Source organism: Camelina sativa, chromosome 12 (assembly GCF_030686135.1).
Source record: "Camelina sativa cultivar CO46 ecotype springtype chromosome 12, ASM3068613v1".
NCBI lineage: Eukaryota > Viridiplantae > Streptophyta > Magnoliopsida > Brassicales > Brassicaceae > Camelina > Camelina sativa.
The window spans coordinates 15432112-15459013 of NC_141891.1; the positions used below are offsets into that span (position 1 = coordinate 15432112).

The 26902-nt window shown below is 37.3% G+C and overlaps 4 protein-coding genes and 1 pseudogene across 5 annotated transcripts; 3 read left to right on the forward strand and 2 right to left on the reverse strand.

Annotated features, from left to right (window-relative positions):
- The first annotated feature begins 3949 nt into the window (after positions 1–3949).
- On the forward strand, positions 3950–5227 carry LOC147930555 (uncharacterized). The gene has a single exon (XM_087477946.1). The coding sequence runs from the start codon at positions 3977–3979 to the stop codon at positions 5225–5227; it is 1251 nt and encodes a 416-aa protein (XP_087334072.1). The 5' UTR covers positions 3950–3976.
- A 71-nt stretch (positions 5228–5298) lies between these two features.
- Positions 5299–6549, forward strand: LOC147930556 (uncharacterized). Its single transcript, XM_087476929.1, has one exon. The coding sequence runs from the start codon at positions 5299–5301 to the stop codon at positions 6547–6549; it is 1251 nt and encodes a 416-aa protein (XP_087333055.1).
- A 3932-nt stretch (positions 6550–10481) lies between these two features.
- LOC104759403 (uncharacterized protein At4g18257 pseudogene) lies at positions 10482–11286 on the forward strand (annotated as a pseudogene). The gene is made up of 2 exons (XR_015573676.1): positions 10482–10823; positions 10962–11286. The product of XR_015573676.1 is annotated as an uncharacterized protein At4g18257 pseudogene (transcript).
- An 8879-nt stretch (positions 11287–20165) lies between these two features.
- On the reverse strand, positions 20166–24785 carry LOC109125204 (uncharacterized). The gene is made up of 4 exons (XM_019233577.2): positions 24678–24785; positions 23418–24636; positions 22343–23046; positions 20166–22187 (listed from the first exon to the last, which is right to left on the reverse strand). The coding sequence occupies exons 1-4, from the start codon at positions 24783–24785 to the stop codon at positions 20166–20168; spliced, it is 4053 nt and encodes a 1350-aa protein (XP_019089122.2).
- A 773-nt stretch (positions 24786–25558) lies between these two features.
- On the reverse strand, positions 25559–26902 carry LOC104731839 (putative aquaporin TIP2-2). Its single transcript, XM_010451328.3, has 2 exons — positions 26251–26902; positions 25559–26048 (listed from the first exon to the last, which is right to left on the reverse strand). Exons 1-2 carry the CDS (start codon positions 26626–26628, stop codon positions 25674–25676), a joined length of 753 nt encoding a protein of 250 aa, XP_010449630.1. The 5' UTR covers positions 26629–26902; the 3' UTR covers positions 25559–25673.

Sequence of the window (26902 nt, forward strand, 5' to 3'; positions counted from 1 at the left end):
TCTGCTTCTTCTCATCAATTTGCCAAAGGATCTCATCTTTGATTTTGTTATTGCGAATCCAGTTTGCCCACAAAGAATCTGCATTAGAATGGAGACGCCAGAGCAGCTTAAGACACAGCGTTTGCCCACAAAGAATCCAAGTGAAGATATTGTGTGTGACTCACTAGCTATTTGATATTTTTAATCCGATATCATGAGATCTTTCTGTATTTGGAGTACTGTATATGAATAGTAGGTCATTAACGTGAATCCAACGTAATTCTTCATGTGATTTTAGTATCATGATATAAAATGTAGGAGTACTTAATTCACAAGTATTAGTTGGATAGTAAACAACTGGTAGTTTTAGCCATTTTGGAATGAGTATATACTAAAATACGTTTGGAAGTAACGTATGCAAGAAAGTGTAATCACAAAAAAAACAAAAAACAAAAAAAAAACCCAAGAAATTTTGAAGTATACACTTCTTATTTTTAACCAATCACACAGCAAAAAAAGCAAGCCAAACAAATTTAAACCGTACATGAATGATCAAGTATTAGTTGGATAGTCAAAACTGGTACTTTACCATTTTCGAATGTCAAATGAGTTTATACGTTCGGAATTAACGTATGCAAGAAAGTATAATCAATGATCACATATATCTTTTAAAAAAAAAAAAAAACAAGAAATTTTGAAATATACAATTCTTAATTATTTTTAACCAACACAAAGTACAACTTTGATCCGTTTCAGAAACATTTTCACACAACAACAAAAAGCAAGCCAAACAAGTTAAAACCGTACATGATTGCTCAAGGGTAGCTTTCTGTGGTGGGAGCTGGAGCGTAGGATCCGATAAAGACATCGCCGTAGATGAGTCCGGCGAGTGCATCTCAGTTTAATCCATACATAACCTTCTAAGCCAAACCGGATTTTTTCTAACCGGATGTTGAAACCGCCATAACATTTTTTAGTCACGGTCGTTTGAGTTTGAACAAAACATTCACAATCCGAACTAACTCAAGATTTCAATACAATAAAAGCAAATACGAATGTTTATGGGTACCACGACATTGGTAACCAAGGCAAGGAGGAGACAAGCGACGATGGAGCCAAGGCATTGAGCATTGATCTACTGTTTGATCTGGCAGTTTTTCTGTTTGTTCAGGACAAGAACATGCACTATGCTGAGACCATTATTTAATATCTGAATTCCAATGTTTCCAGGGAACAGTTTCTTTTGCCAGGTTTTGTAGCATTAGATTTTAGAGTCTTGATACAAAAAAAGTTATCCAAGATAGATAGAGATTGTTAATTTCCTTTAAAAGGAAAGCAAACTCACTCACTATTGGATCATCGATCGAAAGGGTTTGGAAATTTGTTTACACAAGACAAAAAATTCATGTGACAAAAATATTAAAAGACATTAAGAAACAAACAAGTAAAAGTCCCACATCATGATCTCAATACTCAGGGCGTGTTAGTAGTCATCTTCTCCTTGTCCTCACTAGTCTCCTTCTCCACGTCCAACTCATCAGCCTTCACACCTTGTTGCTACTTACCGAGTTCCGATGAGGTATCTCCGCTCGCTGCTTCCTCAGCAGCCTTTTTGTTTCGGATAATCTGCTGCTTAGCCTTGTATAGAACCCTGAAATTAGCCGAAGCTCTATCCATGAGACGACCCCGGAATTCCATATCATCGCCGGCGATTTCATTCAAAACTTCTTCGTAGATGCGTCCAATGGTCTCCGGAGACGGTGGCGGACCATCCCCAATCACCCGATTTTCCATCTTGATGAAATCATTGGCGCTGATTGCTATCGGATTCTCGAACGCGCTTCGTGCCGAGGAAGACATCTTTGTTGTTTCTTCTATCTCTGCCTAGGGTTTTTTGATTTCTCTCGCACTTTCCCAAATCCCCATATATTTATACTCTTGCTATATCCAAACCCTAATGGGCCTTTCTCTACTCTTCCTTTTTCTTTTTCCTTTTTACCTATGTGCTTCCCCACGCAACGCGTAGGTTGTGGTGTAGTTGGCACTTTCTTGTTTTTTTGTTGGTCTTTTTCGTTTTCTCTTTTGTAGGCCTGGGCAAAATACCCGGATCCGAATATCCGATCCGAACCCGATCCAAAAAACCCGATCCGAATCCGTATCCGAAATTGTAAAATACCCGAACGGGTTCTAAATCTCTATATCCGAAAACCCGAATCCGAACCCGATCCGAACCGAAATCCGAACGGGTATCCGAATATACTAACATTATTAATATATAGTAGTAATATATTAGTAATATTTATAATTTTAATAATATAAATGTTCAAAATATTCAGATTTTTAGATATTTTCGACAATTTGAAGTATTTAAACTGTTTATTAGTAAATTTGGGTAGAAAATACACTAAATTTTTAGATATATTGCGTATTATTGAATAATGTAGACTAAATTAGATACTAAAATATTGAGTTTTGTGAATTTCGGGTAATCCGAATCCGAACCCGAGATATCCGAACCGAACCCGATCCAAACCCGAAGTCTAGAAATACCCGAACGGGTTCTATACCTCTAAATCCAAAAACCCGAAATACCCGAACCGAACCCGAATGGGTACCCGAATGCCCAGGCCCACTCTTTTGTATTATTTCGTTTTAATTAGGCATATACGGGCTTTGCCGTCACTTTTATTTATACATTATATGTTTATACCATTTCGTTCAGATGTGTATAATTGTGGCGTTTACTTTTTATGAATTATGAAGATGTTGTTTCTTACTTTTGAGGATCCAATCTTATCATTGACTGATATTGTTTCCAATACATTTATTGTATTATATATTTTCTAATTAATTGCTTATGTAAACCCTTCATACATTGATGTTGCAATAATAAGTTATTTTTAAAAAATATCTTCCATGTAAGTGATTATGTTTGTATGCCCATGTTTTGGTCTAATATCAATAAGATCGTTTCTGTTTTTCTTTAGTTGGCTTTGAAACCAATATTGAGTTAAGCAAATAATGGATCGAATTATGGTGTTAATAAGTAATATAAATTCTTATGTATATATATTGTATATATGTGACTATAAATTTAGCTAACTAAAAAATTATGTAATATTTAAATAAAATCTTGAACATATATATATTTTTTTTATTTGTGGGAGGAATGTATGAAATTATTGGATAGAAATTATTTTTGAGTTAAATGACCTTTAATGTCTTTAAAGTGAGTTAAATATTAATAAATTTTTCTATGTGTCTTGATTTTTTTAAAAAGGAATACCAAGTGTTTCCTTCCAAATTTGAAGTGATATAGTATTTTAGTTTTCTTATATGATTTTATGAACTTCAATGTAAAAGTTTTTCAAAGTAATAAGTACACTCACTGATTGAATTATAAAATTTGGAGAAATGTTTATTTCGTTTAATCATCTGCTCTTTTAAATAAATTAAATAAGTATGTTGTTATTCCTACAAATAGGACAACATATATTATAGTTTAACCATGGAGTTAAGCAATGGAAATGGAACTTGTGATTGCAAGACAAAATGCTTATATGTTACACATTGATCGTTTAAAAATAAATAGGAACATCTAATTCTCAAATAAAGTTGATTGTTTTGTTAAAACCAATATATGTAAATTTAAATTTAACTATTCAAATTTTAAAAATAAATATGAATAAATTAGATTAAACAAAAAAAATGCGTGATGGGAATGGCGACAGTAAAGGCGATTTTACAGTTATTTTATCAGTTTTATTTTGCGACGGTTCTCGTCGATTTTGCCGGCGGAGTGGCAGCAGTTTTCTCCATTTCTCAGGCAGTTATCTCCACTTTGATTTCCCGCAATCATCGTGATGCCACTACGGCGGTTATTGAGTGGATTCCTCTATTTAATCGCAGACATGGAATTGGAAATTTTTCACTTACTTTCATCAAATTTGCATCCCAAACACTCTTTCCTTTTCGATACTAAGAAGTTCTCGCAAAGATGGGTGACAACTTGAGAAGAGCAGTCCAGGATCTCAATCTCGGTGCAGACGACGCCCCAATTCCAATCCCAGAAGAGATAGTGGCCCAGGCGGCTGCGGAGAATCGCTTTATCATCATGGGTAGGCCAGTAATGCCACGACGTCAGAATCTTCGATCCATCATCGCTGCGATGCCTCGGGCTTGGGGTCAAGCGGGCCTTGTTCATGGAAGGATTGTTCCAGGGAACCAATTTCAATTCATTTTCCCTTCGGAAGAATCAATGGAGACGGTTATGAGACGCGGACCTTGGGTGTTTAATGACCGTATGCTGGTGTTACAACGGTGGAATGCTCTTGAAAATCCTCCGTTGCTCAATTTCATTTCGTTCTGGATTCAAATAAGAGGAATTCCACTCCAGTTCCTGAACCGTGAAGTCATTGCTCATGTTGGACGAAATTTGGGGAATCTAATGGAGGTGGACTATGACGCTGAAGCCGCTGCACGGATTGAATTTGTTCGTGTGCAAGTCAATTGGAATGTGGAGGATCCCTTAAGGTTTCAACGAAACTTTCAGTTTCAGAGGGGTGTTAACACGCTTCTACGTTTTCGTTTTGAGCGCCTGAGAGGGTTTTGTGAAGTGTGTGGAATGCTGACCCACGATACTGGTGCCTGTCTGGTTCAAAATGGTGGAGAAGAACAAGATCCTGATGAGGATGCGGATGATGAACCTCCCCAGAATCCTAATCCAGGAGTGATAATCCGTGAGATAGGTGACGACGAACCGAATGGAGTAGCAGACGCTGACATCCCTATGGTTGAAGAACCGGAACCCAATGAAGAGCTCGATGATATTGATCCGGAACACAATGCATTGGCAGATCAAGAAGTTTCAGAAGATGATAATGATCTCGAAGAATCAGGTGGTGAGTACAATATGTACCAGAGTGAGATGGATATGAATGAGCTCTACAACCCCATTCCGGTTTTCGACAATGCAATTGGTGACATACCAGGGAGTGTTCTATACCAAAGGTACTCTCCAAAATTTCAGCCAAACCCAATGGTCATGGAAGCTAATGCCAGGAGGATGGCAACTGAAGCAAATGAGAGGGGAAAACGTAAGAGAGAGGAAACAGAGCCGCAAGAATGTGAAGCAATACCGGTCAGTCCTTCAAAGGTAGTGATTCGAGAGAGTGGGGAGAGCAGCAGTTCCTCAAGGAACAACCAGTGTAGAGGCGCGGTGGGCCCTAAACCACCACAGCCACCATGAATACAGCCTGCTGGAACTGTCAAGGTCTTGGCATAGACCTTACAGTTCGACGCCTTAAGGAGATACAACGGATGTATCTCCCGGACATGTTATGCCTAATGGAAACAAAACAGCAGGATGCAAAGATCAATGAAGTCGCTTATGATTTGGGGTATTCTCAGTTTGTAACAGTTCCACCACAAGGTATAAGTGGTGGAATGGCTGTGCTTTGGAAAAATTCAGTTTCTGTTTCAGTTATTTCCCTTTCAGCTCATCTTGTAGATATGCAAATCAACTTCAATGGAATTTCATTTTATTTGTCGGTTGTTTACGGTTACCCAGATCAAAGTCGTCGACACATTCTCTGGAATCTACTAGAAACAATATCAGAAATGAGACAAGGACCATGGTTGATAATGGGAGATTTCAATGAGATAAAAGGAAATGGAGAGAAGAGAGGAGGTCCACGAAGATCAGAAACATCTTTTACTGATTTCAGAAACATGATCACCATATGCGGCTTCCATGATCTCAAGTCAATAGGAGATCATTTCTCTTGGACAGGGAAACGACATACTCACGATGTGTGGTGTTGTTTGGATAGAACAATGGCCAATTCTGAGTGGCTAGCCCTCTTTCCATCAGCTCAAACAGAATTTCTACCTTTTGAAGGATCAGATCATAAACCCCTTGTTACAAACTTCTGCTATACACCGGGACAGCGTAAAAATCACTTTCGTTATGACAGTCGTTTGATCAAGCGAGATGGATTCAAAGAAATGGTGATTACTGATTGGAAAAACCAAGACAATACTTATTCTCTCAATGACAGATTAAGAGGTATTCGGAGCTCGATTGCTAACTGGAAAAGAGATAATAGACTGAATGCAACTGTCAGGATCAGTATGTTGAAAAAAGAGTTAGACCGGGCTATGACCACTGGCACATATTCGACACAAGAAATCAGCAGAGTAAGACATCAGTTGGCTCAAGCCTATCGAGATGAAGAACAACATTGGAAACTAAAAAGCAGGAATACTTGGCTTACCCTAGGGGATCGAAACACAAAATATTTTCACGCTACAGCTAAAGAACGGGTTGCAAGAAACAGAATTTTGGCAATAGAGGATTCAGGGAGAGTTTACAGAGGTGATGATGAGATAGGAGATATCGCAGAAAGCTTTTTCACAAACCTCTACCAATCGACAAGAAATCAGAATCAAGATTACACAGAGGTGTTTCAGGGTATGGAGCCAAAGGTGACTACTGCAATGAATAATGATCTACAGCGCATGGTAACAAAGGAGGAGATAACAAAAGCTGTTTTCAGTATTTGGAGTTGATAGAGCACCAGGCCCTGATGGAATCACGGCTGCTTTCTATCAACAACTTTGGCCAGAAATAAAAGAAGAAGTCATTGCCGAAATCACGTATTTCTTCAGAGAAGGCAGAATGAAAGAAAACTTGAACCACACGAATATATGCCTCATCCCAAAAGTGGAAGTCTCAACAGCCATGAATGAGTTCCGGCCAATTGCCCTCTGCAATGTAAGCTACAAAATCATCTCAAAAATCTTAGTGGAACGACTGCAAGGCCATTTATCAGCTATAGTGTCAGAGAACCAAGCCGCGTTTATTAAAGGACGAAACATAATGGACAATGTTATCATAGCTCATGAGATGATCCACTCTCTGAAAAGAAGAAAACGTTGGGCAAACAGTTATATGACAGTGAAGACAGATATATCCAAAGCCTATGACAGATTAGAGTGGCAATTCCTAAGGGAGACAATGCAGCACATGGGTTTTGATACAGTTTGGATCAATTGGATAATGAATTGTGTTGAAACAGTTAGCTATTCAGTCCTGATAAATGGAACCCCACGAGGATATATCACACCTGAAAGAGGTATCAGACAAGGGGATCCTTTATCCCCTTATCTATTTATCTTATGTGCTGATGTTCTAAGTCATCTACTATCAAAAGCTGCAAGAGACGGTAAGCTAAAGGGTATGAAGATCAGCAATACAGGACCATCGATCAATCATTTATTGTTTGCAGATGATGCACTCTTCTTTTGTCACGCGCATCCAAAATCATGCAACACAGTTATGAAAATTTTGTCAACATATGAGAGGGTTTCTGGGCAGGCAGTCAATCTCAATAAATCAGCAATCACCTTTGGCTCAAGAGTGAGACCTCAGACTAAAACGAAGCTACGAAGGATACTTAATATCCATAATGACGGAGGCTGTGAAAAATATTTGGGTTTACCGGAGCAGGTTGGTCAAAAGAAAAAAGAAATCTTTAAATTTGTGGTGGATAAAGTACAGCAACGAACTAAGAGTTGGAAGAATCGATATCTGTCAGAGGCTGGTAAAGAAGTGCTAATAAAGACGGTGGCCTTGGCTACACCGATATACACAATGAACTGCTTTAAACTACCCAAAGGAACCTGTGATGAGATCAATAAAATGATGGCTAAATATTGGTGGGAGAAAGATCCACGGAAAAAACCAATGCATTGGGTATCTTGGAGGAGAATGAGCACACCAAAGAAAGAAGGAGGATTAGGTTTCAGAGATATAGAACAGTTTAACCTCAGTCTTCTTGGCAAACAAGTATGGCGTATCCTGCAAAACCCTGAAAGCTTGGTAGCTCGACTGTTGAAAGGCAGATATTTTCCGGATTCGAATATCTTTAACGCTGGAAATGGTTATAAGTCGTCTTTTATTTGGAAGTCCCTGCTGGAAGGACGAGATCTGTTGAGAAAAGGAATGAGACTTTTGATTGGCAATGGTCGGAATACACATGTTTGGGCTGATCCTTGGCTATTAACCCATCCACCAAGAGCTCCAAGGATAATTGAGGGTATTGAGGAGAACTTCAGAACAGTCAGTGAATTAATGAATGACACACAAACTGGCTGGAATTTAGAAACCCTACAAAGATATGTGATCCCAGAGGATATACATCTCATACAACAAATCAAGGTAATACCAACGGAACAACCAGATCTTTTGGGTTGGCATTACAATGATTCTGGGATTTATACGGTCAAATCGGGTTACTGGTTAGCAACTCACCTGGCAGACTATAGAAACCAAGATGATGTGCCTTTATTTCATCATGATTTGAAGACTACAATGTGGAAAACCAAGACTGCTCCGAAATTAAAACATTTTCTTTGGAGAATTCTAACAAATGCTTTGGCAGTGAGAGTTGAACTTAATCGTCGCAGGATAACAACTAACCCCATTTGTCCAAGATGTTTACAGGCTGAAGAAACTATCTCGCATCTTCTTTTTGAATGCCAACATGCACGAGACCTCTGGCAGACACAACAAGGCCTTTATACTGAGTTGTATGCACAAGATTACTCTTTGGCTGAGAGGATAAAGATTATTATCGACCGTCACAATAAGGAAGAGTATACAAAAGTGGAACGACAACTTCCACTTTGGTTGCTATGGAGATTATGGAAAAGTAGAAATATGTGGCTGTATCAACAAACAACCTACAGTTGGCAGGAGGATTTTCAGTTTGCACTAAAAGAAGCAATGGATTGGGTGGACATATGGTCTCTAGAACAGACAACTCGAAGTTCAAGAGGACAGAATGCAAGATCACATTCCTCACAATGGCGAAAACCACAAGAAGGATTCATTAAATGCAATGTGGACTGCAAATTTGGTCAGAATGAAACTGCTTCACAAGCAGGCTGGATACTTCGTGATTCAGAAGGCTTTTATATTAATGCAGGATGCAGCATAGGATCGAGATGCCATGCACCAATGGAAGCAGAACTTCAAGCGCTTGTTATAGCAATAAAGGAGACATTGAGACAAGGATTCACACGGATAATTTTCGAAGGTGATAATCTCAAAGTTATGAGATTAATCAACGGCGAACAACACAGTTTTAGATGGCACACATGGATCAGAGAAATTAACCATCTCAAGCAGAATTTTGAAGAAGTCAAGTTTCAATGGACAAGGCGTAACAACAACAAAGCAGCAGATCTATTAGCCAAATCAAATTTTCAAAATCACTTGACTCATATTTCTCATTCCTATGTTCCAAGTTTTCTTGTAAACATTCTCCATGAGGATCACTGTCCAAATTAATCAATGCAAGCAGCTGTTTAAAAAAAAAAAATATGAATAAATTAGAAATGCAAGAAATATAAAAGAAATATTTTTTATATAAATAAAATAAAAATTTAAAACAATGTTAAATATATATAATACTTTCTACATTAAAATATAGAATCAAACTCTTAGGACATGTTTAGGCCATCCTTAACGGTGCAACACTTGATGTGTTCTAAGCCATTTATATTATTAAAAAACAGAACAGTGGGCTTAGATCAAAAATATTGGTCTTGAGATAGAACTGATGTACAACCCTGTTCTAATTTATTTCCTGTCTTCTGATTGGTCGAAAATGTTTTTGAGAGAACGAAAAATTTTCATTTCTCTCCTTCTCCTTCTGACCAAACCTCCGATTCAACATCTCCACCGGCTCCTCTCTCCGTATCTTCTCCTACTGCTCCTGTAATCTATCACTCTCTCTCGTTTGCTCTCTAATTGCTTTAATTTTTACGTGAGTAGTCTTAGGGTTCTTCTGGGTTTCTGAAATTTTGCGGTTGTTTCATTATAATTGGGGTTTTTGATATCAGATTTATCTAGGGTTTGGGATTCAATGTGGCATTGTTTGGAACCTTAGATCCTTGTTTTGTCTGCAGCTTCGAACACATCTTTTGTTTTGTATTCTTGATTTGGGTTGAAGTGGTATATAGAAGGTCTCGTTTCTTCCTATGTTTCTTTGGCTGAAACTTCACTTTTGTTCTTGTGGATTTTATCGTTCTGTTTGAATTTATAGAGTTCGACTAGATTGAACAATTTCAAGATATCTTGAGTTGATTTTATTTACATCTTGTGGATCTTGGGGCTATTCATTGTGTATCTCTTTAGATTTTGTTTGAATCATTCTCCCTGTGGAATTTTTTGGTGGTTTTGATTGATGGCTTTGTTTGTGGTTTTGTAAATTAACAATAATCTCATTGGTCTTAAAGCATGATTGTCTATAGCATTTGTTGTGTTTCCTCTTACCTGAAACTTATGACTGAAACTGATATTGATCTTTTGGTTGTTTCTCCCTGATGCAGAAGAAAGATAACACCAGTCACTGACTTTTTCTTCTTGTTTTACACATCTATCTTCTTTCTCTGTTTTTATGATCGTCACAGGACTTACAAAGTTGGAGAGGTAAATTGGACACTCAAATAGGGACAAGCTTGAGCACAAAGCGGTAAAAGACGGAGCTGTAAGTTATGCAGCATTGGAGAAAAAGGCTCAGTTGTATGAGAAACTTGTTAGAGGAGAGCTCTCTGATGAAGAAGGTGAAGAGAAGTACTGTGTTGATTTCTTCAGGAAAGGCATTGAACATGAAGATCCAAAACCATCGAGGAGTTACAACAGTTCCATTTCAGCACCACCTGAAGATTTAAAACATGATGGTGAAGACGATGGTTCGCTGTTTAGCAACAAAATTTGTTGGACTTGGACGAGCAATTGGGACAACTGATCTAGGTCAACATGTGCGCATGGTCAGGTAATTCCATTTCTAATCTCTTTTCTCTGTTAATTATTTGTTTCATCATCGCTCTTAGGAAAGAAGGCAACAAGTCCATTGCTGTAGAATTTACTCTGTTTTAGGAAGTGAATCGACATATCTCTCTTGTTTATTTAGGGAAGTTCATGAGGAAGTAAATCAAGAGAGAGAAAAGGCAACTGAGTTGAAGCAAAGGAGACAAGAGCAGGCAACAAATCGTCGTGAGAAACTCAAACAAGCTTATCTACGGAAGCAGTTCGAGAAACTCAAGGCTCAACAACAACAACAACAAGAGCAAAAATCTTGATTTTTTCACTTCGCCAAGGTTTGGGATTTTGAGTTGTGGCCTGAACGTAGAGAAGACAATGACTGAGTTGTATGTTTGTTTTTTTTTTTTACATTTTATTTACAATGTTTTTTTCACTATATTTTTATTCTAAGAACACCATAATTAGTTTCCCTATTTTTTTTACCTATGATCTTAACAACTGATCTTACATTATTTTCACTATATATTTAATCTAAGAATACAAAAAAAAGTTATCCCATTAAGGATGCCCTTATAGGGGGATCAGGTAAGGGTGTTCTTAGGGGAGAAATATTGTAAAAATAATGTAAGATCAGTTCTTAAGAACTTTTGTTAAGAAGTAAGTTATTGGGAGAACATGTATAAGATCTTAAGATTTAATAATATAATATTCTTATAGAAATTTTAAAATGTTTAATAAATACATATATTAATGTTTAATAAATAATTTAAGAATGTTTAATACTATTTAATAATATAATGTTTATTAATATTTTTAAACATATTACAATTTTATAAAAGAACATTTTAATTGCAAACTTATAAAACTTTACTAAAATTCATTAAAATATATGGATTAATAAATACATAGATTAATGTTTAATAAATAATTTAAGAATATTTAATACTATTTAATACTATTTAATAATATAATGTTTATTAATATTCTTAAACATATTACTCCCTCTGTTTCACAAAGAGTGTCATTTTGACATATTTCACACAAATTAAGAAAAGTTTGAATTATACTTATTTGCCCCTATTTATTAAGTGATTAATGATCAAAATTCAATGAAAATAGCTTTGGGTTTAGGGGTAAAAAAGAAAATTTAGCATTAAAACACTCATTGGAAATGTAAAATGACATTCTTTGTGAAACAAGAAATTTTCTCCAGAATGACACTCTTTGTGAAACAGAGGGAGTACAATTTTTATGTTGGCTTTTTAGAACTCGTTATGAAGGTGAAAGATGTATCGAAGTATCATTATGTTCAATACACATTGTATATAATAAAGTGAACCACATAGTTCAGTGTTAAGCAAATATCAATCAAGTTTCAATGTTTCATAATCACATAATAAATAAAATAAAGTTACACAATGCGACACAGCAGAAGCAGATTCTCTTACTTCCTCCACAACATTTAAGAGAATCAGAGATAAAACCATACTCCCAAACCGGAAGAGAATCAGAGATAAAAACAGCTCCGAGAGAGTTTTTCTTTTCTCATTGATCATTGCAGGCTCTATAACTGCTTGCTGATGTTGAACTCTTCGAGACCAGCCTGGGGTAGATGTTGTTGTTGTTCTTGATCTTGCATTCTGACCAAATGAATTTAAAGCTGTCATTGCCCGTCCTTCCATGTTCCATGGATTATGATGATTCTGGTTTACGAAACTATGAGGTCCATGATTCCTATCTGAATTACCAGCTCTATTTTGCGACTCTGTTTGGTTAGAATCTTTCTCATCGTTAGGTGTTTCCCCTCCTTGAAGAAGCATCTTATACCCGTTATTCCGAAACAAGGCTAACCTAATCAGAGACCTAAAACAAGACTAACCTAGATCAGAGGCCAGGATATCATAATGCCGACTAAGAATGTTGTACAGATCCAAGTGATCAGAAGAAACAAGATACTTAATTCAGAGATAAAACCATACTCCCAAACGGAGCCAGTATGGTAATAATACAGGTGTGTGCTTTCCATGTTTTCAAGTAACTGAGTTACTGTGTTCAAATGAACACCGCTGTGTTGAGACAAGAAAAGCCTTCAAAATTAGAACATGAGTATTCTTCATTATTAAAGGGAGTATTCTCTCATCACATTTCTCAGTCAATGGTTTTGAAGGCTTGAAGCTATCTATTAGAGTCAAACTCCAGTGGATACAAGTTTTGAATGATTTAAATTGGATGCTGTTCAAAAAATAGGGTAGTTCTTGCAAGTCAAAGAAAATCCAAACCTGTGCAATCCACTTTCTATATGAGCGTCCAGAGATGAAATCACTTGAGGAAGCTGCACCAACGCCTTTAAAGAAAATGAGAAATGCCATAAGACACACAAGTCATTATTTATTTTATACATTCTTGATTCTTCTACACCATAACACATACATACTTGTCCAGTGGCCTTAGTCAGAGAAGCTTTCGCCAAAAGATTCTTCGGGAGCTTTGCCAACTGCACCTGCACATAACCATTATTCCAAAATCAGAGATAAAACATCTTACACCCACTCATCCTCATAAAACTCTATCAATGCTTCTTTATTAACTAGATTCCAATGAAATAGAAGGCATCTTCTTCTTAGAACACCAACGAAACTGTTGCATCTATGTCTGAAATTATTTCACCAAATCCCCATTTTATATCATCAGAATCAACCCTAAAGGTCTTCATCAAACAAACCTAATCAAAACCAATCCCTAGAGCAACAACAAATACAGATTTGATCAAAGACTAATCTTACTTGCATACTTGTAGCTAAAGCCACCAAAAATCTCATCCCCACTTCATCACTAATTCACTCCTTAGACCAAATTCAACTTCTGAGACAGAGAAGACGACGAGACAGAGGAGATTACCTTGTCTATTAACCCGACGAGACAGAGGAGACAGAGAAGACGACGAGTTCTTAAGCTTGGCGACACAGAGGAGATCTCTTGACTTCGGGGGACAGAGGAGAGAGAGGATACGACGAGAATCGGTGGACACGACGAAACAAGGAGACGAGGAGACGAGGAGATCGGTCGACTGGGTGATTCAATGGCCGGAACGAGACAGAGGAGACGACGGTAAGATCCGGAACACAAATTGCTCGCCTTTTCGCCTTGTCGCCATTTGCAAGAGAAGAAGAAAAAGAAATGTCGAAGAAAAAGAAATGTGAAAGAAAAAAAAATTGAAACCGAACTTTTCCGTGTGACACGTCAGTGTTAGATCAGGACAAGAACTGATCTTATTCAAGATCAGTTGGACCGATCTTATGGCCACTGTTCATTAAATTTGATTTTAATATGGGTTTAGGCCATATTTATCGGTAGATCACCCCATGTGATCTAAGCCCATATTAAAATCAAATTTAATGAACAGTGGCCATAAGATCGGTCCAACTGATCTTGAATAAGATCAGTTCTTGTCCTGATCTAACGCTGACGTGTCACACGGAAAAGTTCGGTTTCAATTTTTTTTTCTTTCACATTTCTTTTTCTTCGACATTTATTTTTCTTCTTCTCTTGCAAATGGCGACAAGGCGAAAAGGCGAGCAATTTGTGTTCTGGATCTTACCGTCGTCTCCTCTGTCTCGTTCCGGCCATTGAATCACCCAGTCGACCGATCTCCTCGTCTCCTCGTCTCCTTGTTTCGTCGTGTCCACCGATTCTCGTCGTATCCTCTCTCTCCTCTATCCCCCGAAGGCAAGAGATCTCCTCTGTGTCGTCAAGCTTAAGAACTCGTCGTCTTCTCTGTCTCCTCTGTCTCGTCGGGTTAATAGACAAGGTAATCTCCTCTGTCTCGTCGTCTTCTCTGTCTCAGAGGTTGAATTTGGTCTAAGGAGTGAATTAGTGATGAAGTGGGGATGAGATTTTTGGTGGCTTTAGCTACAAGTATGCAAGTAAGATTAGTCTTTGATCAAATCTGTATTTGTTGTTGCTCTAGGGATTGGTTTTGATTAGGTTTGTTTGATGAAGACCTTTAGGGTTGATTCTGATGATATAAAATGGAGATTTGGTGAAATAATTTCAGACATAGATGCAACAGTTTCGTTGGTGTTCTAAGAAGAAGATGCCTTCTATTTCATTGGAATCTAGTTAATAAAGAAGCATTGATAGAGTTTTATGAGGATGAGTGGGTGTAAGATGTTTTATCTCTGATTTTGGAATAATGGTTATGTGCAGGCGCAGTTGGCAAAGCTCCCGAAGAATCTTTTGGCGAAAGCTTCTCTAACTAAGGCCACTGGACAAGTATGTATGTGTTATGGTGTAGAAGAATCAAGAATGTATAAAATAAATAATGACTTGTGTGTCTTATGGCATTTCTCATTTTCTTTAAAGGCGTTGGCGCAGCTTCCTCAAGTGATTTCATCTCTGGACGCTCATATAGAAAGTGGATTGAACAGGTTTGGATTTTCTTTGACTTGCAAGAACTACCCTATTTTTTGAACAGCATCCAATTTAAATCATTCAAAACTTGTATCAACTGGAGTTTGACTCTAATAGATAGCTTCAAGCCTTCAAAACCATTGACTGAGAAATGTGATGAGAGAATACTCCCTTTAATAATGAAGAATACTCGTGTTCTAATTTTGAAGGCTTTTCTTGTCTCAACACAGCGGTGTTCATTTGAACACAGTAACTCAGTTACTTGAAAGCATGGAAAGCACACACCTGTATTATTACCATACTGGCTCCGTTTGGGAGTATGGTTTTATCTCTGAATTAAGTATCTTGTTTCTTCTGATCACTTGGATCTGTACAACATTCTTAGTCGGCATTATGATATCCTGGCCTCTGATCTAGGTTAGTCTTGTTTCAGGTCTCTGATTAGGTTAGCCTTGTTTCGGAATAGCGGGTATAAGATGCTTCTTCAAGGAGGGGAAACACCTAACGATGAGAAAGATTCTAACCAAACAGAGTCGCAAAATAGAGCTGGTAATTCAGATAGGAATCATGGACCTCATAGTTTCGTAAACCAGAATCATCATAATCCATGGAACATGGAAGGACGGGCAATGACAGCTTTAAATTCATTTGGTCAGAATGCAAGATCAAGAACAACAACAACATCTACCCCAGGCTGGTCTCGAAGAGTTCAACATCAGCAAGCAGTTATAGAGCCTGCAATGATCAATGAGAAAAGAAAAACTCTCTCGGAGCTGTTTTTATCTCTGATTCTCTTCCGGTTTGGGAGTATGGTTTTATCTCTGATTCTCTTAAGTGTTGTGGAGGAAGTAAGAGAATCTGCTTCTGCTGTGTCGCATTGTGTAACTTTATTTTATTTATTATGTGATTATGAAACATTGAAACTTGATTGATACTTGCTTAACATTGAACTATGTGGTTCACTTTATTATATACAATGTGTATTGAACATAATGATACTTCGATACATCTTTCACCTTCATAACGAGTTCTAAAAAGCCAACATAAAAATTGTAATATGTTTAAGAATATTAAAAACATTATATTATTAAATAGTATTAAATATTCTTAAATTATTTATTAAACATTAATCTATGTATTTATTAATCCATATATTTTAATGAATTTTAGTAAAGTTTTATAAGTTTGCAATTAAAATGTTATTTTATAAATTTTTATAATTGTAATATGTTTAAAAATATTAATAAACATTATATTATTAAATAGTATTAAACATTCTTAAATTATTTATTAAACATTAATCTATGTATTTATTAAACATTTTAAAATTTCTATAAGAATATTATATTATTAAATCTTAAGATCTTATACATGTTCTCCCAATAACTTACTTCTTAACAAAAGTTCTTAAGAACTAATCTTACATTATTTTTACAATATTTCTCCCCTAAGAACACCCTTACATGATCCCCCTATAAACATGCCCTTAGATCACATGGGGTGATCTACCGATAAATATGGCCTTACAAGTTACAACACATATGAGATATAACAACATTTGATATTGGTAGGAGAGGAAGAGAGAATGTTTACTATAAGATGGTAATCCAAATTAGATAATGGAGATGAATCTTTTAAAAATAGAACAATGTAATATCTATATATATATATATATATAATACTTTCTAAATTAAGATATAGAATCAAACTCTTACAACACATATGAGATATAACAACATTTGATATTGGTGGGAGAGGAAGAGAGAATGATTACTTATAAGATAATAATCCAAATTAGATAAAGGAGATAAATCTTTTAAAATAAGAACAATGTAAAATATATATCATGTAGTCTGTAAAATTAAAATTTAGCATTAACAATTTACAATGATATTTCTTTTTCTTTTTACAACCCATACAACAAAAATAAGAAATCAAAAATAACAAAAAAAAATAAAAAAATGATTTGAGGTATTGTAGAAGAGAATGAGAGAATGCGAAAATGAGATAGTAAAAGAATGTCAATATGAGAGAATGATAGATTGAGATAATGCTTATTTATATGATAAGAATTTATGGAAGTTACATTTATAACTATGGAGTTACAATAGTAATTTATTGTGTTTGAATAAAATTGAGTGGTAGAATATGATTAATGCATAATTTATTTTATTTTCAGTTATAATTTTATTTTAATGTGTGAGTTAAATGTATTGTGTTTATTGGATCTTAAATATTGTTTAAAGCAATTAGAAAGCAAATAAAAAAATAAAAACAAATTAGAAAACATTAAATGAAAATCAACCAATAAAGAGAGATCAAAACCTTAATTTTATATATATGATATATTGCTTTAAACTTTGAAATGAGAAATATATTATAAACAATAATTTTACATGAGAAATATATTAATTTAGCCAACCAAAATATGAATATAAGTTTAGCCAACCAAAATAAATAAAAAATATTAAAATTTAACCAAAAATAATTTTTCTTGAAAGATAATAAGTTAGTAGGAGGAATGAATTAATGTACAATTATTGGATAGGAGTTACATTTGTGTTAAATGGAGTTACATGTCTTTAATTATAAATAAATATTTTAATTTTTTATAACCTAAAATAAAAGGAATACCAAGTGGCTGAATCAAAATTCACATGATTTGGTTGTTTGTTGATATAAACTCAACATTTATACATAATATTTCAAAATAAAAAATATTACTTTTTAAGTGACAAACTAAATTAGTTTTCTTATAAAATTATATGAATTCTTCAATCTCAATAATTTTTAAAATCCCAAGGATAACTTATATTTTTTTGGTTTTCACTCATCAATTTAATTTATAGTGCTAGATTTCATACTAATGGTTTCATCTTTAGAGAATTTAGTGAAATCATATTTTAAAATTATATTTTATTTTTATATTTAAGTTCCAGTTGAATATGTTTTGTTTTTGGATCATTTTTTATTTTGATTAAAGACACAAAAAGCCAATTGTTTAATTATGTTCTTTTTGTTTTCAAAAACCTCAAATCATAAAAATATATATATATATATATATATATTATATTGATCTCTGCAGATTTAACAATTGGATCATAAAACAAAATAGTCTTTATAAATGGATAATTATATTGATCTTTAAATATTATATTGATCTTTATAAATTATTTAAAATGATACATGAATATGTGAGATAACCAGAGACATAATAGATAATTATATATGGATCATTTCAACTTTATGATCTTATTGTGTGGTGAATATTGTAAGGAAGTATGAAAATAATGACTTATAAGATGTTAATATAAAATAGAAAATGGAGATAAATATTTTAAAAGATTAAAATAAATATATAAGGTATACATATCATACAAACTCTAAAACTAAGCTTTTACAATGATATTTGATTTGATTTTTTATAACCCATACAACAACAATAAAAAAAAAAATACAAAACAAAATAAAACAAAACAAAAAAGAGATTTGAGAGTAGTGGAAGAAGATGAGAGAATGAAAGAGTGATAGACTAAGAGATTAAGATAATGAGTATTTATAGGAAGAGAAATGATGAAAAATTACATTTAGAAAAATGAGAGTTACAATTCTAATTTATTGTTTTGTTTTAATACAATTGATTAATACAACTTAGTGGAGAAATAAAGTTAATGCATAATTTATAGGGAGAAGCTATAAAGATTTCAGTTTTATATTATGTGAGTTAAATGTGAAAATTAATTGTTTTAAATTTGTGTTTTAATATAATTTTTTTTTGTTAAAATTGCATTGCCAAGTGGACCAATAAGGAGAGACTGAAACTCTACTTTTATATATATGATTTAAATTAAAATTTGAAACGTATAATAAAAAAAATTAGTAAAAATTGTCTCTCGTCTCTCTCTCTCAGGCAACACACAGGCGATCTTCACAACCGTTTCTGTATTTGGGTTTTACGGGCCGCCGGCATTTGCCGGTGGTTCTTCTTTGTTTTTCTTAATTTGTTTTTCTCCTGTTTTCGATATTTGCCATGGGAAGCAGCCACTTATATCGGAATTCTTTCCGATCTATCTCCTTCTTCTGGATGTTGGCAAAGCTTGTGTTTGTGTTCACAACAGATTCTCAGTTTCATGAAAAATCGACGCCAAATCCGGAAGCAGGGGGTATTAACCGGTGTTCTCTCAATCAAATTGTTCGTTTATGTAATTTCCAGCATCTTCCTCCGTTTTGGGAGGCTATTCATTCATGGTTCGTTAAAATGTATTGGTCTCCTGGCTTCACACACGATGAGCCCATTATCTCCGTGAAAAATCTCTTGATTTTTTATGATGCCCGATTCCCACAATCCCCATCACTAGAAGGGATTGAGTATAAAGTCCACAGAGTTTTATGGCAGATGCAATTGTGGGATCCAGGCATAACAATTCTAAGGAGACTCAAAGAAATAATGCAAGAGAAGATTTTGAGTATCACCAATGATATAAGACACCTATGGAATTTCTTCCATGAGAAGATAGCTAAGAACGACGATCTCATAATTTTGGGATTAATTCTGGAGAAGGAAAGAAACAGGTTTAATAATCTGTTGGTGAGTAAGGCTTTGTTAGTTCGGGTGGGCATTCGGGTTTGGGTATTACCCGAACCCGATCGGGTATCCAAACCTCAGAGGTATTGAACCCGATCGGGTTTTATACAATACCCGAACCCGAACCCGACCCGAAGTGGATGAGACATAGTTCTGTATTAGTTAAGGCACTTGATGAGGTAAATTGTACAACCCATTTCAGATTATAAGCATTCCTTTACATACAAGTGGTTTTTGACTACCCATATCTTTTTTTTTTTGAAAATATGTTAAATTAGATTCAAAAAAAAGAGAAACGTTTTTACATCAAGTGCAATAGGGGAAATAAATTTTGTTTGTTAACAACAACAGAGAGAACTAATAACGCGTTGCTAGCCAAATGCCCAATCCATCCATGTATCGAACGTCACCACCAAGTTGTAATGCAAGCAGCTGGTTTCGAATTTGTCTAGCAATCCGTTGAACAAGTTGATCTCGTGTGGTAGGGGGAGCCTTGTGAAGTCGATCGTTTCGTTCCTGCCAGAGGGAATAAACAGAGGTCTGCAATACGTAACGCGCAAGGAATCCCATTGTCCTGTTAGGCCAAGAGGAAGAAGCAGTCTGGATGATCGTTTGCCAGTCAGTAGAGTGTTGAGCGGAATAGATGCGTGAAGCAAGGTTATTCCAGAGACCAGCAGTAAACTCACAGGAGAAAAAGAGATGGTCTCGCGTTTCAAGAGCATTGTGACAGAGAACACAAGTTGCATTGACTCCGCTATTCCAGAGCGTCATCCAGTCACCCGTTGACAGCCGATTTTGCACTGCTAACCAAACGCAGAAAGAGAACTTCGGAGTGGCATGAGTGAACCATACCCCACTGCTCCACCCGACAACACTTGAAGCTTGACGGATGTTGTGCCATGTATCTCGTGTCGAAAAAACTGGTTTAAAGTCATCATTATTCCCTTTCCATAACACTTTATCAGCTTCTGGTTTGCGGTTAAGGCAGTGTTTATGCAACTCGTCTTCAATTGCCGTGAGCTGAGATGTACAATGGCGCCTCCGACGACGGTTCCAAGCCTCAGCGACAGTAGCATGTTGACCAATACCTATATCTATAACTCCCCGTGAACCTATCAGAGGCATGAGACGACCCAGACCCGACCAGTCATCATACCAGAACGAAGTCCGCAGGCCATCATTAACTGTAGTCTTAGTGAACGGTTTAGCAATATCCCAAAACTTCAATATTTTTTTCCACATCCACGAGCCCAACTGTGTTGTCTCCACTGACCAGAGAGATGAGTTCCGGAGAAGAGATTGTTTCACCCACATAACCCACAAAAAATCATCACAGGAGATAAGACGCCAAATTAACTTCAAACAGCTCACATCATTTGCTTCTTGCAGAGATCGCAGACCTAAACCCCCTTCCGTTTTTGGTTTACAGACATCCACCCAAGAGATTTTGGCTTTATTTGTATTAAGCTCTGCTCCAGACCAAAGATAAGCATAACAGAGCTTCTCCACTGTTCGAATACATTCCCGGGGAAGGCAATATGCAGCTAACCATAAGTTACAAATGCTCCAGAGGACAGAACTAATCAAGTTAAGCCGACCCGCATATGAGAGAAAACGTGCAGACCAGGATCCTATTCTTTTTTTAACATGCTTAATAAGGGGTAGATAATCTGCAGAAGAGAGACGCTTAGTGACTAGTGGGAGCCCTAAGTATCTGATCGGCAGAGTACCCACTGCAAAGGAGAAACGATCCATAATTTCTTGGTGAACTTCAGCAGAGACCCCCGCGAGATAAACAGTTGTTTTCTCCATACTTATACGCAGACCAGAAAACCTGGCAAATTTCTCAAAAACCTGGACTATTCCCTCGATTGAACGAACACTACCATCCGTGAAGACAAGAAGATCATCAGCGAAACTAATAACCTTGTACAGTACGTTGGCTATTATTTTTGAAATAACCTTGTACAGTACGTTGCAACAGGATATTGGCCTGTAATCCTTCATCTCCCGTGCCTCTGTCTTTTTTGGGATCAACGCTAATATTGTGGAATTGACTCCCTTGGGCAGGAAGCCTTTTATGAAAAATGATTGAACCGCCAAAACGAACTCATGTCCCACATAGTCCCACACAGCTTTATAGAACTCTGAAGTATACCCATCCGGTCCAGGAGATTTATCATTTGGCATGGCAAACAAAACCTTCTGAACCTCCTCTGCTGATACAGGCCGAGTCAAGAGAGTTTTATCACGTTCAGAACAGCGATACAGCATCAAACCCTGTAGAGCACCAATTGAAATCTCCTCACAGTCACCAGGGACCAACTGCAGGAACTCTCTGAAAAAGCGCTCTGCTTCAATTTTAATCTCCTCCGGTTCCTTGCCAACAGAACCATCTGGTCTTAGAATCTCCCGAATAGAATTATTTGCCGCACGTTTGAGCACTGCTCGGTGAAAAGTTTTGTTGTTTTATCCCCAACCTGCAACCAGTGCAACTTCGACCTCTGTTTAAGGTATTTCTCCTTCAAACTTACCACACGCTCCCACCTTTCATAAGCCACAGTTTCTGCATTCATCGCTTGTGGCGAAGGAAACAAAAGAGTCTGCTCCTGCCTTTTACATAACTCTTCATAAGCCTCCTTAGATTTCTTGATCAAGTCACCCATTTTGTTCTTAGCCAGTTGTCGCAGTCCCAGTTTCAAAGCCTTCAACTTCTTAGAGAACCTGTATAGCGTTGACGTGGACATATGCAATGGCTCAGTGGCACGCCAAGCTTCACTGACAAACGGTTTAAACTCAGGGAGGCTTGTAATAGCATTAACAAATTTAAAAGGTTTCTGTCGAGAACATGGAGTTCCTGCACCTGCCGTGAGTTCAATCCGACAACGCATATGGTCTGAGCAGCCACCTGCCTCAAAGACACTGTATGATGTCGGGAAAGAGAGCAACCAACTATCATTCACCATTACTCTATCCAGTTTCTTTGAAATGAGATCATTCACCCTCTTGTTACTCCAGGTAAACAAAGGTCCATGAGCTGCTAAATCAGCAAAAGAGCAATAGTTAACAACACTCTGAAAATCCCGCATACCATCTGTGACCGCAGGCTGACCATCCAGATGAGAATGCTCTGACAGATCCAAAGTTTCGTTAAAGTCCCCCATTATCATCCACGGCTTACTACCAATAATCGGACTATCTGCATGATCACGAAGCTCCGACCACAGCTCCCTTCTCTCTGTTGCCGTGTTATAACCATAAATAAAAGAACAAAAAAATTCCTCTTCCTGATCAGGCAGCTTGATTGAACAAGTTATCATCTGTGCACTCTTATAAAACGGAGTGAGAATGACGTCAGGTCCCCACACTAACCAAATTCGACCCCGACGATTATACTCATAATTTGTTAGAACCGACCATTCAGTAAAAACTTTCGAAGCCACCAACGGAACTCTTCTCTCCCGTACTCTTGTTTCTATCAAACACCCAAACTTCAACTTATTCCCCTCCACCCATTTCTTTATAATGGAATGTTTTTTTGATTTATTTAAGCCGCGAACATTCCAAAAGAAACCTGACATAACTATTGAGGTTTGGAGTTCTTCATACCCGCTCCACGAGTAGAAGAAATGGTGACCGTTTTGTGAGCAGTTTTAGAGTCTCGAGGAAGATATGGGCGCAAGGGTGGATCAATCACCGGTTTATCAACCAATGTCGCCGACTCCTGCACCGCAGAACTACCTTGAAGAGCACTCTCCTTTGTAGGCTCACCAGAATGCTTCTCGACCTCATCCGTAAGCACCCTGGCTCCATCCCCCATTTCCTCATTCCCACTTAGAACAGCGTAGGAATTCGAGAGTGTAGAAACCACAGCTAAAGGAGTATTATTTCCCTTATTAGGGCTACGACTCTTCTTTTGGGGGGTACTCCAACCATCTACATCCCCCTGTGCAGACACTTCCACACCCGTAGTAGCAGAGACAGTAGCAGCCTTAGGAGAACTGTGCCCTAGAACCTCAGTCTGTGCTTCCTCTGAAACAACAGTTTCAGTCTCCAAGGCGTCCGATAAATCTTTCTCCATATGAGTCGATTCCGTTGAGGTAGTCACCGTAAGACAAGAATCTCGTAGGTGACCCCACTTATTACATCCCGTACACCTTGGTGGTAACCAAGGGTAAGAATAATGAATTACCGCGTCCAACTCACCCTCCTCTTCCCCGCGGATTACAAATTCTTGTGGTAACTCCTTAGTGAGATCAGCTTCAACTAGGATTTGAGCTTCATCAAAACTTTCACATGCCTCAGTTTTGGGGTGAAGACGAACTGGCTTCCCTACTCCACTAGCTAAGAACTCCAACCCCTTAACAGTGAACATTGTCGGGGGAACATCCTTTAAGTTGACCCACAACTGAATGGATGTCATAGCTGGCTGCACTTCCTCTGTAAACGGAGACCATTTACTCACCATCATCGGAATTCCCATTATATTCCACATACCCCGGTTCAGGATCCTACGCCGCATCGTCTCGTTTTTGACTCGAAACTTGAGTGTTGTGTCATTAACAACAAGGACATCGATCATTGTGGACGTATCCCCCAATCTCCAGATCTTATTAAGGATCATATGAACTTTCCCCACATGGGGGGCTTTCTCGTTAAGGAATTTCCCGATCAAAAAATCTTCCCATAAAGGCTTCGACCCCAAAAGCACCTCTTTAGGGACAATAACCCTCTCCTGCCCATCCACCTTCTCTACCACAAACTTCTGCTTAGTAAACACATGCTTTTTAGCGACCGTGAGGAACGACTTCTTCCCCAGAACATTACCCTTCTTCACCAACACATCAGAATTAGAAACCTGTGAATCACTTGGCTCCCGTATACTACCATCAAGCCCCACCTCTGCTCGACTGTTAGATCCACCGTCCGACCCAGGCCCTGCCCCAAATCCACCGGAGGAGACCCCGACGGCGGCATCCTTGGCCGTCACGAAAGAGAAACTCTAATCGCCTTTAGAATCACCCTTGCCACGTCAGCAGAGAAAACTTATTATATTGCTTGTTTGTTTTGATATCTCAAATTATTTATGGATTCAATCGACTACCCATATCTAGCATCAAACTAAGTTTCCTATTGTTCTTGATTCTTGCCTTGGTTTTCATTTGATTTTTTTTTTCATTCTGGTGGCTGTTTTAATTTGCTGTTATATATTCAATTTCGTCGAGTGAAGGTGAAGAGAGCGATGGGGAAAAGCAAACGGTACAGGGGACCTATATCGTTTTACTTCGGTTAGTCAAAGCAGGTGATGGTCTTGACATTATTGATGGATTGGTTGAAGGTAATATATTGCTGCCTTGGCTTTCGTTGCAATGGCAATAGCAGTTTTTTTTTCCTAAATTCTTAAACTACAAAAGTATTGCATTTCAAGTGAATATAGTGTGTGTCGCTCACTATTTGATATTTTTAAACCAATATATGAGATCTTTCTGTATCTGGAGTACAGTATTGAAAAAATTGCTATGTTTTAAATTAAAAAGTAGGTAATTAACGTGAATCCAACGTACGTAACTCTTCATGTATATGTTTGATGTGATTTTAGTATCATGATATTAAATGTAGAAGTACTTCACAAGTATTAGTTACATAGTCAAAAACTGGTAGTTTTAGCCATTTTGGAATATGAGTATACTAAAATACGTTTGGAATTAAGTAACGTATGCAAGAAAGTGTAATCACAAAAAAACAAGAAATTTTGAAATATACACTTCTTATTTTTAACCAACACGTACAACTTTGATCCGTTACAGAAACATTTTCACACAGCAAAAAAAGCAAACCAAACAACTTAAAACCGTACATGATTGATCAAGGGTAGCTTTCTGTGGTGGGAGCTGGAGCGTAGGATCCGATAAAGACATCGCCGTAGATGAGTCCGGCGAGTGCACCTCCCACTAGTGGACCCACCCAGTAGATCCATATCTGAGAGAAGTCACCACTAACAACAGCTGGTCCAAATGACCTGGCCGGGTTCATGGAACCGCCGCTAAATGGACCGGCGGCGAGGATGTTGGCTCCAACGATGAAACCGATAGCGATAGGAGCGATGGTACCGAGCGATCCTTTCTTGGGATCAGCCGCCGTGGCGTAGACTGTGTAGACCAGAGCAAAAGTCACAACAATCTCCATCACTATTCCTTCAACAGCTCCTAAACCAGCTGCTACTCCATGTGTCGGTACGCTCTGCATGACCGAGAAATAAACACATCCTCAGTTTAATCCATATAACCTTCTAAACCAAACCGGATTTTTTTCTAACCGGATATTGAAACCGCCATAACACTTTTTAATCACGGTCGTTTGTGTTTTTGAACAAAACATTCACAATCCGAACTAAAGTCAGGATTTTAATACTATAGACGCAAATAAGAATATTTTTGGGTACCTCGCCATTGGTAACGAAGGCAAGGAGGAGACAAGCGACGATGGAGCCAAGGCATTGAGCAATCCAGTAGAAGAAACCGGTGATGACTGTGATGTTTCCGCCGACGGCAAGGCCAAGGGTCACGGCGGGATTAAAATGACCGCCGGAGATGTTTGCGGCTATTGACACACCGACGAAAAGGGCAAAGGCGTGAGCCACCGCGATAGCGACAAGACCAGCCGGGTCCAAGGCTGCATCGGATGTGAGCTTCCCAAAAGCAATAGCAGAGCCAACGCCAGCAAACACGAAGAGAAGAGTTGCAATAAATTCAGACAAGTAAGCCTTAAGAGATGCCACACTAAAGGAATCACCCAAACTTCCAATCTCAATCTTCACCATTTTGAATAGCTCTAAGTGTTTGACTTTGGTTGGTTACAAGCTCTTTCTACTTCTGTATTTTGGGCCTGTTTATGTATGACTTTATATAGGAAAGAGAGGTAATGAAGTTGTTGGTCTTACTCTACGTGGCACGTCACCATTGGATGCCGCCCAAACCGCCAAGTGTTTAGATTAATCGCTTGTGAGGATTACTGACATCGAAAATGATTAAAGACGACTAATAACTTAATAAGCATAATGCTAAGAAAATGATGGGTAAGGTTTTTCATAATAT